Source organism: Lygodium microphyllum, chromosome 29 (assembly GCF_053477565.2).
Source record: "Lygodium microphyllum isolate KBCC chromosome 29, Lygodium_microphyllum_v1.1.10, whole genome shotgun sequence".
NCBI lineage: Eukaryota > Viridiplantae > Streptophyta > Polypodiopsida > Schizaeales > Lygodiaceae > Lygodium > Lygodium microphyllum.
In genome coordinates, this window is record NC_141163.1 from 81829213 (window position 1) to 81845661 (window position 16449).

General features: G+C 38.8%; 1 protein-coding gene across 1 annotated transcript; it reads left to right on the plus strand.

Annotated features, from left to right (window-relative positions):
* Positions 1–265: 265 nt before the first annotated feature.
* On the plus strand, positions 266–2221 carry LOC148010840 (uncharacterized). The gene has a single exon (XM_087671788.1). It carries the CDS (start codon positions 424–426, stop codon positions 1120–1122), a length of 699 nt encoding a protein of 232 aa, XP_087527914.1. The 5' UTR covers positions 266–423; the 3' UTR covers positions 1123–2221.
* The last annotated feature ends 14228 nt before the right edge of the window (positions 2222–16449 follow it).

A 16449-nucleotide genomic window follows, 5' to 3' on the forward strand; every position in this document is an offset into this window, starting at 1 on the left:
AATATATTCTGAATGTACAATTGTTTTTGGCAGGCTATATGGAAATTAGAAGTACCCACATGTTTGCAGATTAGTCTTTCACAAAAAGACTCTGATACCTAATAATTATGTTTTGAATCAACAATTAGTTTTCAGTACGCTAATTTGAAATTATACTGAAACAGTCGTTAAAACGGGTATCTTTCATGAGTTGATATTGTATCTTTCATGAGTTGATATATTGTATCGGAAGGTCGCCACGTCTCTTCATTGCGAGAGAGAGAGAGAGAGAGAGAGAGAGAGAGAGCAGAGTTTTACGAGAAATTTTTTAAAAAAAGAGAGAGAGCAGAGCAGAGCAGAGGAGAGGAGAGGAGAGGAGAGGAGAAGAGCAGAACAGAGCTGTTCCACAAATTAGAAGAGTGTGTTTCACGCGAGAGGAGGTGCATGCAAGCGACGCGAGAGACGGCGTTGACAGCGCCACTGCATTCGCCATCATCGAGCCGGCAATACAGTATTAGATCACAGGCGATTTCTCGTAATGAGGAATTCCACAGTGCGCGATCAGAACACAGTTCAGGGCGACGATCAGGATCAGCAGAAGACAATTACAGCAGTGCACTGCAGCAATACGATAACACTAACAAGGAGCAGTACCAGCAGGCAGAATATCAAGAAGCCGACGCAAACGCCGATGCAAACGCGGTGCTGGTGCGGTCCTTTTACACGGCCCTGGCCCAGAACGAGCCGATGAAGGCCCAGCAGCTGCTGACGCCGGAGCTGGACTGCTGGTACTACGGGCCCCCGGCCATGCACCACATGAAGCGCCTCCTGGAGGGCCACGTCTCCTGCTCCGACATCTTCTTCCAGCCCACAAAGGACGTCTTCGTCAAGGGCAGTCGGGTCTTCGTCGAGGGCTTCTGCACCGGCTCCGCCCCCAATACCAACTCCCACTGGCTCCACATCTGGACCGTCTGCCATGGCCGCCTCGCCCGCCTCCGCGAGTATGTCAACACCTCCGTCACCGTCATGGACGCCGCCGTCGTCCCCAAATCAAACCCTAACCCTAACCCTAATAACAACTCCCACGTCGTCTGGCATAACAGTGTTGAACATTCCCCTGGCCTTATCATTTACTGCCAATGACAAAACATCAGACCCTAACCCTAAGCCTACCCTCACATTTATCCCATTAATCTAACCCTATCTCCAATCCTAATCCTACACCTAAACTTGCCCCTAACCCTATCCTTAGCTATGTAGGAACTAAATCCTACCCTTAACCCTAACCCAAATTCTAACTCTTCACAACCTAATCCTCATATCTCCCCCATTGCATATCCTAATAATGTCTATGGCCTCATCATTTATTGACAAGGACTAGGAGTGATGGATATGCCACTAAGATGAGCTAGCAAGCATGGCGACCTTAAACCCTCTCTAGGAACCTTGGTAAGCCACTACTTGCAACATATGTGGCAAAAACAAGCCCCTATGTGCAAGCACAAATAGATGCATGTGAAAACATAAACTTGTATGTTTTTAATATGGAAAGTCATTAATATCATTAAGTTCTTCATTTACTCACATTGTAATCCACGGCCAAGGACTTAGGTGGGGATATCCACACGAGGCATATTGCAAAGAGTTAGTGCTTCCAATTTCATGAAATTGATCAAGTTTGCATATTTTATATGCATTAGTATAGAATAGTCCTTTGTTTAGTGGTGAGGAAATCCCAATAAATTCAAGGCAGGATTGATCCTATTGATGTTTAGAACTTGGCTTTTATAAAAGGCACATTCATTCAAGTGCATGACTTCCATTACATTCAAATCCACTTGTCTTGGAAACTCACAAGGAAGTTGCCTATAAGCACAATTGTCTTGATAATCACTTAGCTTATCAAGCTCAATACATCTAGATGGATAGCGATGTTTTGAGTATTTACATATTGTTAAAGGAAAATATATCATCAACAAGATGCGTGTACTTTTCTAGCTATAAGTCATACATATGAGTGGCCTTTCTTTCTTTTTTGCACTCAATAAAATGTTAGCCAATGCCAAAAAAAAAAGGTGTGAAGAGAATACATATTAGCTACATGGGTGAAGCTCTGCTTAAATGTCTCCAAACAAGGCACACCACTTACACCTTAGCAAGCTTGGCTTCCTACTCTCACTCCCTAAGCTAAATAAAATTTTTACCCAACATAGTACCCTTTTCTTTTTATACATTTTCTCATTATTTTTAAGGTTAATGATGAAACTTAAAATTATATATTGAAGATAAATACAACTTAGATTATCACATATAGATGGTTTACTTTCTTAACAACCCATTTTTTAGGATATTTTGTTTCTGTGTCAATTAGTCATTTTATGAACCTTTGCTAAAGTTAGGAAAACATGAAACTTGCTTTTAGAGAGAGAGAGAGAGAGAGAGAGAGAGAGAGAGAGAGAGAGAGAGAGAGAGAGAGAGAGAGAGAGAGAGAGAGAGAGAGAGAGAGAGAGAGAGAGAGAGAGAGAGAGAGAGAGAGAGAGAGAGAGAGAGAGAGAGAGAGAGAGAGAGAGTGTGTGTGTGTATGCATGTGCACGCATGCACATCCACATATATATTATGCAATATATTTGCGCCATATACATCTACAACATACTTGCATGAATATATATATGGAGGTGCAAGTTTGAAGGAAATAATGCCAATGGGGAATTTTTAAGGGCATTATAGGCCTAGAAAAAAAAAAGGAATCAAGAGCTTGTTGTCCTAATCTTTATAGTGAGGAGTTCTCACTTTGGTGAGGATCTTGTTAATGGTTTTGTTGGAGGATCCCCCTAATCTGTTAGATTGCGAGTAGTGAGACAATTACTTTTTATAGATGATTTATGTAAAGAGTGGGATAGATGGGATAGACACAATGTTAGCATAGGGAAAATACATGGTCACACCGATAGGGTATATAAGGTGTTGAGAGACTCAATTAGTTCATGAATCATTCAATAATCAGGTTTGTTCACCTTTCTCTGTAACTTTCATGACTTGTATTCTTCCTTTCTCTCTCTTTCTCTAGTCTCTCTCTTATATTCCCTCCCTTTCTCTCTCCTCTCTATAGATATATTCTCTCTCTTTTCTTCTCCCTATTCAATCTTCTTCACTATAGCTTAGAATTCCTTGGTGAGTGCATGGATGCCTTTGTTGACAAAGTGGGGGCCACAATCACTTACTATTTCAATAGGACATCCATGCCAAGTAATAATGTCCTTGCAAAGATTTTGGCCACTAGAGAGAAATTTATCTTTGAGGAAACACAAGCTTCAACCCAAATATTATAGTAATCAATACATGTGATGATATATTGGTATTCTATCTAGAAAATGATTGGCTAGACGGGTTTGAAAAAATATAGGCTGCATTTCTAAAACAATTTTAATGAAATGATGGGTTTAAGAGGTAGGTGGTTTTGTGCTAAGGTACATCTAAGGTATTGGCATATGTTGTAATTGTAAACGTAGTGATTGGTATCTACTTGGATGTTGGGCCACTATAGGTTGAATTAGGCAATCCTATTGCTTGTAGTGATTGGGAAAAGTGACCACCAAAAACTAGTCCAAACTGGGCTTCTTGTAGAACATTTGTCTACTCCATTGGTAGGACAATGTAGAGCAAAGTGTCATACAAGCTATATCTATAGAGCTATCCTAAGATGATTTTGAATGATAATTCTAAGGGCCACTCTTTTGTGCTAGTTAAAAAGCCTAGCCTAAGATGATTATAGAGCTAGCCAACGATGTTTTTGAATTATAACTCTAAAGGGCCACTCTTTTATGCTAAGAAAATGGTAAAATCTCTTCATATCAAGTCCATGGGACTTTGTATTTGGGAAAATGGGCCTACTGGCTCTTGGGTGATAGCAAAGAGATGGGCATCTATTGAAGTGTCATTAACATATCTGGGTGCTCATGCAAGTAGTGAGACCTTGGTAGTGGAGCACTCTCAATAGTTAAATTCTTGGAGTAATCAAATTTATCAAGCAAGGTAGCATTTTAAGTTTTGCCTCTTGACCAAGTACAAAAGTATGTTATGATTGACACAAAACATAATGGCCTTGCCAAGGAGGCAACATCAAATTAATGCATTACTTGAGGCTAAACATTCATATTTAGCTACAAATAGTTTTTATTGGCATTTGATAGACTTTGGGTTGAATAGTTGATAAAGTGGTACCATCTCAATTTGGTTTCCTACATGAGCACATTAGTATTAGTGGCAAGTGTAAAATGAGAGGTGAAACTACACTCCATGATATGACAACCTTACACTAAGACTACAAAAAGAAATTTCGTAGTGTAATAACATGCCTTTCATAATGTTCTTTCTTTTGGTAACACTTGCCTTTAAAGTAGAATTTCAAAATATATATCTTTGGGATCTATTTTTAGATCTTAATATTGATAGCTTGTGATGTTATTGTTATTAATCTAGGTGGTGCTCTAAAGCTACTACTACCAATTGTACTTTTACTTACGATATGCTTTATCTTTGAAGTATAGTTATGATAGGTGAACAATGCAACTTAATGGACTATTGAACAAATTTTTTTGTGCCCCCTTCCCCTCTCAAAGATCCAACTTTTTGCCCATAGTCCCACTTTGGTGACCACACTCTCAAACCCTGTTACCTTCCCTCCTCCCTAACAACCACCTCCTCACCTAGCTCTATGTGATACATGGATGCCATTTCTTGAGCCAACTAAGAGAGAGGAGGTAATAGTTCTTGCTTGTATTGTCTCACCCACCTACCATCAAAGAGAGAGAGAGAGAGAGAGAGAGAGAGAGAGAGAGCACTCGCATATCTCTCTAAATCTCTCTCCATGATAAGTCATGTGGTTAGAGGCACTTGACCCCTCTCTTTTCCCTTGCTTATTGTTACATCCCCTCTCCTTTTTATATTATCAATATCCCTCCTTTTCCCATCACTCTCTCCTCGGTAATGATTTTGAGAGCCCATGGTTGTGCTAAACCTATGAAATTGAGTGATATATGTGGAGAATGGAGAGACTCTATTGCTTAATGATTAAACACCATATTGCAATGATAATTTATACAAAAAAACACAACTTTATCCTATCCAAATTATAAGATTGTGTAGCATGCCATTGGTTCGAAATCCATCAATTGTAATCAAGATATCTAAGAAACTACTAAGATTGAATTTCCACACCATTGGTGGATTTCCCATCACAAATTGTCTACTTATCCTATTCTAGTATAATTTTTTACAATTGGTTTGATTATAATGTGCATTAAGCAATGTATCCTCTTATATAATTTAATATAAGTTTTGATCTTAGGATAGTGGAGCATGATTGATGGATTTGCACACCACCAATATCAAGCCTAGTAGGTTTGATGGCCACCATATATGTATGCATTTCTATACTAAATGGCCACTTTCGATGTATGCACACATGTTGTCCCCATGGAACCATGGCCATTACCCAAGATTCATTCATGTATTACATGATAGCCTATGATTCATGACATGCCTATGTGGCTTGAGGACATGCCACCCTCCCATACCACATCATTGCTATGTTTCCATGGTGATATGGTTCTTTGATGACATGGCAAATTGATGGCAAGGCATGTGATGATGCAAAAAAGGTGACAAGTATGGCATTGCATTACTAGAAGAGACATTGCAAGTGATCATGTGGCATCTATGAGAATGATGACCCATCACCATGATTATGTGGCATCCCAAGTTGGTTTAATGAGGTGGCATTACTAACATCGTATGTAGAAGAGGATGATGTGCCAAGAATGCCTAGGGCAAGAGGAGTGGGGAAGCTACCATCATCTAAGCCTAGCACCAACCCTAGACCTAGGTCTGGGAGACAAGGCTCTAATTCCAAAAGAGGGAGTTCACCTTCTTGGGGGTATAAATCACACTTCTCATATACAAACTCACCCAAAAGAATTCTTCTGGTAGAGCATAACAAATACTAGTTGTCTAGAGAGTTTTAGACATTTTTCTATCTACTTAACATATTTATTATTTAAATGTAAGTATAGTTGAACCTCTCTAACATTTGAAGGTTAATTTTGGAGGATTTATATCAAGATTACACAATCAAAAATTTGATTAGGTTTGTTTTCATAATAACCTATGTGTTACCTATTTGTCCACATAGTTTGTATAGTAAACATAGAGTGTTTGGTCGTATACACAAGCTATCATTCAAGCCAATAAATATATTCCACAAAAAAAACTAGAAAAATACTTTTAAAAATATTGATAAACCAAGTTAAGTACACTTGAATGCACAAACCATGTGTAAAGTTTGAGAACCATTGGTCATACTATCATTGGAAAAATAATAGGAGTAAATAGATGAATAGCAAACACATTATTCTACATAAGATTTAAAAGGAAGTTGTTTCTTGAACCTCAATCATACCAATAGTAATATGATACACCATGTAATGAATGTTTTGTCAAGAGATAGCTTCTCTAAATTATTGTGGGCAAGAGGAGCATATGTATGAATCGTGCGACTACCATCAAGCTCTCTTTTGATAGTGGGACTAAAACAAAAAATATTAGCCATCGTAATTCTTTAATAAAAAATTTAAGTCTCTATTGATTTCTTATATTCATGGGGTTGAGAGGGAAGAGAGTAGATCATTTGAAGGTAGAGTATAATCTGACTATGTAGAGATAGCCTAAAAACACAAAATAATATAAGCTCTTCAAACAATTAGAGTTGGTTCAAAGTCGCACTGATGCTCAAAACCCCTTTTTGTTTTTCCCATTACTAGGACAAAGGATATAATCCTCCCTTAAGTGGTTACTTAAACTTTCACCATATGTAGGAATAAGAGATCATGAGCAATGTTTTTCTTTTACTCAAGTTTTCATATTTTAGACTAAAAATATGGAACTTCAAATAAGGCAAATTAAAAGTAGGCTATTCTTGAATCTCTAAAATCATAATCATCACCTAATATTACAAATTTGGGTATAAATTTTGAGTTTTAATCACATAAAATTACTATTTCTATAGAGAAAAAACTATGGGTATCTATATACATTCATATAAAAGTTGATAATGACACGGGATGCTTCTACCTTGAGAGTGGGGTCTGAAAAATTTAGTGGCGTTTAGCATTCCTACCCATACAAGCTAAAATGGAAACATCTTGATAATCTATTGATAAGTAGTATTGTAGGCAAATTCCACATGAGGTAGATGCTTAATCTGCCATCTTAGTTATCTATCACAATAAGATATTGAGATATATTCAATTGTTTGGTTCATTCTCTAAGTTTGGTCATCTTTTTGTGGATGATAGGTGGTATTAAAGCATGAGTAAGTTTAAATGGCATGAAATAAATAGATCCAAAACTTTGAGGTGAGTCCCTATCATTGACTATGCTTCTTGGTATCCCATGTAACTTAAATCTTTCTTTGATGAAAAATTGGGCAATAGGCGATCACTTAATATGCAACTCAATCTATCCAATACTACAATGATAGAGTTATATCCACCCCACAATAGTACGTAATCCAACTCCAAATTCCATACTTATTGATTCCCATTTCATCTGGGAATGTGTAAGGGTTGTAGTTCCCTAGGTTTGATTCTTTCAACCTTAACTCTTTGACAAGTTAGGCTCATTGGATTTCATACCGTAGAGCATCTCAAACTACATTAAGAGTCTTAGCATAATTTGGATCTAGCAATTGGGCTCTCATGAGCCCCCCATAAGGTTTTGGCCTTTATCTCTTGTACTTTTAAAATAGAAAGAAGATTTTGGCAATATAGACAACCATTTATTGCATGATAGTCCTTTATCATAGTTCATGCCTTATTAAAATTTCCACCTTAATGATAGTGTTGTTAGGTATTAACATGGTTCTCAGGCTTTGTATCTCAACAATACTATTGAGGAATCCTTTCCAACTTAAGGCATATGCCATAGAATTATCCTTGCTTGGATGATATTTGCTCTTAAAATTGAACTCTTACATTGTTTCTATCCACTTTCTCTACCTCATGTTTAGGTCATCTTAGGTGAAAATCCACTTGACTCTTATGATCTATCATCATGAAGAGCAACCTTCTTTCCAATAGATGATGTCTCCATAGTTTGATACTTGTTCTTAACTATCACTTGATTTAGTCCTCTAAAGTCAATGTAGAGTTTGAGAGATCTATCTTTCTCCTTCTAAAAAAGAATAATTGCACCCCAAGGTGAATTACTTAGGCGGATGAATCCTTGCTCAATCAATTTCCTCAACTATTCCTTAATCTCAACAACTTCAAGTACATATATTTTATATGGTCATTTGGATCTTAGGGACGTCACCTTGTAAAACATGTAATGTACCATGTGAGTTTACAATAAAGGGTATTTTTTAAATGTTGAGTTACAATTTTCCAAAACGTAAGGGGTTTATACATGTGCCTCATGTAAAATTTACATTAGGGATTTTTTAATTCAAAATTTTTTAGAATCACACTTTGGGGGGGGGGGGCGCTTAGGGGGGCTATGGGGTGGGGAGGAAAAGGTGGGGGGAGGGGAGTCAATACTTTGACTTGGTTCTCTCTCTCTCTCTCTCTCTCTCTCTCTCTCTCTCTCTCTCTCTCTCTCTCTCTCTCTCTCTCTCTCTCTCTCTCTCTCTCTCTCTCCTTCCTTTAGTCATAACATGTCATTCCTAGGTAGTTTTCATTCCTTGTGTCTCTCTAAGTGATTAGGTGTCATTCCTAGGTAGTTTTCATGCTTTATGTCTTTCTAAGTGATTAGGTGCTTTTATATATCAGAGGCCAAGAGAGGGGGTTGATGAATTAACACATTGAAATCCATGCAAGCTTGAAAAATAGCTCACCTAAATCTACATATATACTTTTAGGACCTAAAATGGGCCCAACATTGGTTCTAGTGGCTCTAGCCACCACACACCAAACAATCCCACATAGCTCGTGACTAGGAGCATCTAGATACTATAAATAATTATTCTAACTACTGCATGTGTAGATATAATTTCTAATTATAGTCCAACTAGTTACCCCTCATGACTCCAAGAAAAGGATTTTTGCACACTTAGGTGGCTATCTCACCTTGAACCACACATATAAATGGTACCTCCAACTGATTGTTGTGGCCCCTACGATTCTCCTACACCCTAGAGATTGGCTCCAAGATGTGCCATTTGAAACATATGACATACGCCATGAGATTCTTTCCAATTACATGCTTATATGCATATGCAACATGTCATGCCACATAGTACTCCAACAATTGGAACTAATAAAATAACCACGCGATGTTGTTTCACGCGCAGTGATTGAAAATAATCCTCTCTCACAACTTGAAAGTGAGGGGACAAGGCGTGAGAGTTATTTGATTGACTTTGTCTAAACATTACATTTAACGAGAAATTTTGATAATTTATGATCAAAACACTAGCACATTCAAAGTACAAGCCAACACATTTTCTTCTGATGACCACAAACACATAAAAAATCTCACAAAAATATAACTTGCATCTTCAACCTCAAAAGATATAGCAAAGTTCTTTATAAGAAAGAAAATTTATACAAAACCTTCATACCCTTACATTAAGCTTGTAAAGTCTACACAAATTGCTCCAAACACAGTGTGATCCTTCTCTCCTCACCAAGGCCAAAAAATAATTGTAAGAGAAGGGCCCCTCTACTCTCAATTTCTTTCCCTTTTATAGGTTTTTTCTTTCTCTCTTTCTCGACATATGTTTTTGTTAGAAAACACTTTAGCTTTCCTTAAGTATGTTTTGCTTTTTAAGCTCTTTGTCTTTCTTTACAAATTTTTCATTTCAAGCTTTATCTTTAGCATATTGCCACCCTTCGATGTCTCTCAGAAAATAATGGTCCTTATGATATTGACCAGGTAAAACAACCCATCTCACAACTAAAAGTGTCCTTCACGACCCTCACACTCACCCAAACACCTTTACCACTCATCTTGAGGTTCCTAATTTGGTGATGAATATCAACTCTCATGCGTGCAAAGAAGAGTGCATGCATAATGAAGGTACTCTCTCAAATGCATGTGCATCTAAAATTTACATTTACTGCAAATAGATGTATCGGGCATCATGCCATGGTGCATCTAAAATTTACATTTACTGCAAATAGATGTATCGGGCATCATGCCATGCTACTGGTCAATGATGGTGCAAAACAATGCATCAACCCAACCCATGGCATGGAAGTAATTGATAAAATCAAGAGAAGAACCCCAAGTGCGGTGTATCTAACAAGTGTAACGTGAAGTGCTCGTGAATTCATAATCCCCATATAGTGCAAGGATGGTCATTAAGAAAGTATCCATGTTTTGGAATATTCACTAGCTACCATCAAAGTCCTACTCCAATCTATCTAATAAAACATCAATCTTGATTAAGGCTATCAAGTTTTTACACTCAAAAAATCCAAATAAAATGACAAAAATAATTCTTGATCTAGATAAACCCAAAAATCTAGCTACAAAACAACAAAACAAACAATCACACAAACAACTAAGTTAGCAAAAATCCTACCTATCTGATGCTTTTCTAGGGTTGTTTACCCAAAGCACTTGACAACGTATGAAACCATTCTTTTCATGATTTATTCTAGTGTGGTGTGACATTGAAGAGATGGAACCGTGCTAACCTGTGCTTTCACTCCTTTAAATATTTACTAAATCCCTAAATGCCTTACTATGAAGCACAAACATTTGGTTCTTTATTGCAAAGATATAAAATTTCAGTATTCATTTCGTGCCTATGCTTTGTATATATCAAATTTTATATTTTATGTATCATTTCATATAGAACCTATCCCTACCCATGGCCACTAACACAAAAGCAAGTGTAAACTAAGGCTAAACCCCATGCACTACTACTCACTAGACATTCGTTAATATTTTCTTAAATTTTTTATTTTTTTAAGATCAAAATATTTTTTTTCTAATTTTCCTTATTTTTCTCAACTATTTTTTATAATTACTGATAATTCTATAATTTCTAATCATAAAACACAAAAACATAACCATGGAAGCCAACATGCATTATTTTGCCCCCAAATGCAACATTACTTTCATTAATTTTATCAACAATCATCATATTTCTTGATTTTATAGGTTTGGTGTGACTTGAATAATTAATTTCTACATTATGATAATCACCAATTCTAATGTTTTGGAATTGCAGTACTTGAACACAATACATACTACTTTCATATCAAATTTTGATCCATATGCAAAACCAATTCCATGATGAAAACACAAATAAAATCAAAATTCTTTTGAAGTCACTTAGGTAACCTAGTGACACCCCACACAACTGCTAACAATACCTTCATGCTCCACTCTGTTTCTCACATTGTACCACATTCTAGCACCCATTCCCCCTCATTCTCTCAACCCACATGAACAACAATCATGGTGAGAGAGACAAAGAAGAGAGAAAGACTAAAAATTGAACTTTCAATAGAATGCATCATTTTGCATAAAATCTGTGGTGATTTGGAGTGAAAAAATTCAGCATCTCATGGCCAAAGCTACTCCTTCATTTGTGTCGGTTGAAAAATCACATTTCATGGGATTGAGGGCATGTGCTAAAATAATAGTTCAAGAACATGGATGTAAAGTATCATGGATAAGAAGAGTGAAATTATTTTGGACTATAAAGATTAACCCTCTAAAGGCACGACTTCATACATAGGATTTTCCAAGTGTCATATCCATTTATTAATTATGGATGAGAAAATGTTGTGATTGTTTAGGAGGGAGTATTAGAAAAGTGGTGCTAGATTGCACAAACCAAGTGCATGTAAACCTTTGAGTTTATGGGATGGACTATAAAGAGGGGCCTAGTAAAAATGCACATGATGTAAACATTGACATTGACATAGATCTATCACAACCATGTTTGGGACATGGCCCTCATCATTATTAATAGTTAAAATCCACACATTACACATATGCAGCACGCGTATGCATGCATGCATGCATGCACATGTGGCATGTGCATGCGCGTGCGCGCGCGCACGCACGCACGCATGCACAGACACACACACACACACACACACTCACACACACACACACACACACACACACACACACACACACACACACACACACACACACACACACACACACACACACACACACACACACACACACACACACACACACACACACACACACACACACACACACACACACACACACACACACACACACACACACACACACACACACACACACACACACACACATGCATGCATGCATGCATGCATGCACGCACATACGTACACACACACATAGAGAGAGAACCTTCTTTTCATCCTTTTTGGATTCACATTTTTAGATCTATAAACCCATTCTCACATCATCCCCATGTTGACCATATCCAACATATTAAACTACAAAAATAGTACAAAGATTCATTGCAAGTCATAGTCTCCTCACTCTAGAGAGGGAGAAAAGTCTATTGAATTTGAGAAGGCTAATAATATGGTCTAGGGGGTCTGGGAAGTTGTTCCTTCCAAAGGATCGTGGTGCTTCAACATCCTGCTTGCCCACAAGGAACCCTTGATAGATATGTGCGCTCGCTCCCTTTGGACACAAAAGCATAGCCCCTTTATTATTCGCCAAAATCAAATGATATAAGAGCTACTTCGCCTTCTCTAGAGGGGTTGGCAGTTATAGCCCCTTACCGTGTGCGGCACCTCAAACACTTTGTCTTGCCAAAACTCTGCTTCCTCCGTGCCCCACAGAGTGGGGGTCTTTGCCTTGTCGTCCAACCATTTTTGGCCCAGTCGACTACCAGCCGCGATCACCTCCTCCATTACTTTGATCGACAGGACCCTTCTCAGGCTGTTAGGCATAAGGAATCTGAAAGAAAAAGGGTCATTTTCGATTTCTTGCCGTTCCCAGAGACGAAAGAGCTAGGCGACATGCTGAAATTTTTAGGAGATATTCCCCCAAGCGTAGCGGTGTTGAACCCTTACGAGGGAGTGGATCTAGTGGTCTTGGGGCCACAAGCAGTAAGTCAGGAGAAGGTGGAAGCTCTAGTGCTCCCCTTTCTTCCATAAGCCAGTCTACATCAAGTGCGGGAGGTGTAACCCCACCGTCCCCTATTCCTAGTGCAAATCCAATTCTCGTCATGGCGCAGCCTATTGCAATTCCAGCAGGAACGACGGATTTGCTGGCTCTAGGTTACCTGCTATCCATTTTTAATGGGTTGGTTGAGGAAGATGCGGAACTCCACATTAGGGAGTTTCAAAAGTTGATGTTTAACTGTCGCATTCAAGAAGAAGGACATTGAATGATGTTCTTCAATATGACTCTCAAAGGAAGAGCCGCTATATGGTATCATGGTTTAGAAGCCGGAACCATATTGAATATTGATTCATTTTATGGAGCTTTTCGAAGGGAGTTTGCTCCTGAAAGGGGTGGGCAATATTGGTTGCGTGTACTCAACGTGACCCGTCAAGAACCACACGAGGATATTCGTGCTTATGCGAAGAAAATAAAAGAGGTTTTCTGTAAGTTGGACACCTCTATTCCTATCCCCGCAGCTACTCAATTGCAATATTTCCTTCATGGTTTGGACTTTAATATCCAATTGCAGTTGAGTAGTGTCCCCTTGGGGGATATAGATACTGCCATTACACGAGCACAAGAGGTGGAATCCCGACTACAAGCAGCCTATGCTTCTCGAGGCAATTCGAATATGGGTTTAGTATTGGGAAACAATATGGCGATGGCCAATGGCAGTAGTGGCCAAGGGATAGCCATGGCTAACCCTAATGGGAGAGGGAACATGATGCAGAATGTCCCTTTATTACCAGCTCCCCCTAGCATGTCGATGCCTACGGGCAGTCAAATGGCTCCAAATGGTGGAGGCCAGGCGGTCAATTCTAATACCATGCCTGTGGCTCAACAACCAGTGCCTAATCGAATTGTTAGGCCGATGGAACGACATGGTAATGACCAAGGCTATGAGTTGAGCGCTTCCAATATTCTTGGCGAGGTTAAGGACATGATGAAGCATTATACCGACATGATTACGGAGCAGTATCGGCAAATAGCCGTTGATGTCAACTTCCTTAAAAAACAAAAAAATTTAATAGGAAGTAGATACCCAGATGAGGGTGCACCTTCGAGGTTTAGTTGCAAATGGTGTGGTGGGCAACACTATCCAAGAAATTGCCCAAATGTTAAGTGCAACATCTGTGGAAAATCCGGCCATTTAGCAGCTACTTGCTGGAGTAAGATCAGTTCCCTCCAATGCGGTAGTCGGCAGCCAGGGCCTGTTAATCATCGTGTGCAAGGAAACGATTCCCAGTGAGAAGATGGGCCTAAACAAATACTCCCACGACCAAAGACTACAGTGGAGGAGCTACCAAGTGGTAGTGGGGTTAGTTTGATTGAGGTTGTACGCAATGTGGCCCAAAAGAACTCTTGAAGAGACTCCAAAGATGCATTTGTCGGGGTTGAGGGAGATTCTATACTCCTAGTATCGATCAAGGCACTGTTCCAGGTATCCCCCATGCTCAAACGAATTAGGCTATATTAAACATAGAAGTCATCTAGTTATACCTCAATGAAATTATGCATGTGATTTTGGAATGTGGCCATCATCACTCTTTGAAATGTATCATGGGTATTACAAAACCCAAACGATGTCGTGACACTGTGTGTCTACCACTGCAAACCTGAGGGCGGAGTTTTCTGCTAGGATTTTGAACTCTTTAGTCAACATCATTATGAGTTTATTTTTCGTTGTGTGTATCTTTTGTGTTTGCATTCACATGATGCACGAGCACATGTAGTTAGGCTAATCACAAATTCTTCAATGCATTCATAATTTTTTGTGTGGGAGCATTGCTCAATTGATTGCATAACATGGACTGTAATTTGAAAATTGCATGGTGATTGGGCACGAAGTTCTTTTTAAAAGCATGCTCTTGATAGGGCACAAAGCATGGAAAATCGGTTCACATGAAGGTTTCTGTTTTGAAGACTTGTGGATTTGAGGAAAAGATTGTAATTCAGATGTTCCCAGTACAGATGATATGTTTCTTCATATGTGAAATTGGTTGAACATTTAGCAACCTACAAACTAATGCATATTGAGCAAAAGGTGGCTATATTTTGTTGGCTTCAGCTGACAAAGAAAAGATATTTTGCATAAGTGAGAAGGCATTTTCAGCAAACATGGAAGGGAACATTATGGGGGTGAAATTCCTTGGATCATCAGCATCTAGAGTGCTAAATTTTCAACATAATAAGCAAAGTGTTGCACATTTACAAGGCGTGGTTTCCTTTTCCAGCACTCAAACAATGCATACTAATTCAGATAGCAACCAAGCTATACTTCCAGAAGTCAAAGGGTGCTCAGGGGTTCAACAAATTGCTACAGAGCTGATTCTGTGATATGCTAAATTTTGCCCAAGTGCGATCGATCTTGCATCTAATGCCTTGATACAAATTTTTGATTGGACTGAGAACTTAGTTTCCCAAGATGAGGATTTTGATGGTGTTGCATTCAAGGCTGTGAAAGCATGCTTAACAGGCATGCTAGAACTTTCATATGTAGCAATAACTGTAGCTTTTGAAGTACTGTACATTTTTTATATGTCATCGGTAGCGTGTAGCATATTACTTGCTTTGTCGACTGGAAGAAAGAGATTTAATAAAGTGCAACCTTGCTGAGGATGTCTCTACTTTTTAGGAGGATGGCTTGTCCATGTAGGAAGACATGTTCTCTTAGAGCTCACAGAGGCTCGAAAAGTTCTGCCTTGCAACATCTGCGAAATTAACCCTGCATACATCTTATGCAGTGTTGATGGTACATCGTTGTCCGTGCAATGCATGTGGGTGGAAAAAAATGGGACAAAGGGTAGAGTTGTCCATGTTTCTTTTAGAGGAGGGTATGGCAGTACAAGAAAAGACAGTAATGGTTGGCCACTATGCATGTCATGGCGCATAGAATCTACATGTGCAAGTGAGGTGTAGTAATGCCTATAATGGTAGTGATGCCCCTGCTGTGACTATAGTAGTAGAAGCTTAATTAACCAACATACAACCAAAGGATCTTAGTTCTGGGCTGACAAATACCTAGGGCATCCATGATGAGTCACCCCAGGAGTAGAATGATGAGCAGATGAGCAGTATTGACGATGGATGTGCATGAGCTGTTCAAGAATTAGCCTACTCTTGAGGTATCAACAAGGGAAGGGGGAGCTTTTGCAACCTATTCTAGTGGCATGGACCAACAATCGTGTAAAGTGAAGTGGATACACCATGAATTGAATAAATGTTGCATTGAGCATCGCTCCTTGCGTGCTTGGAGCTTACGCACAAGAAGCCACTGTGAATCTACACATGGAGGACCTCTACTCAGAGAAACCCATGTGTGGAGCTTTGAAGTGG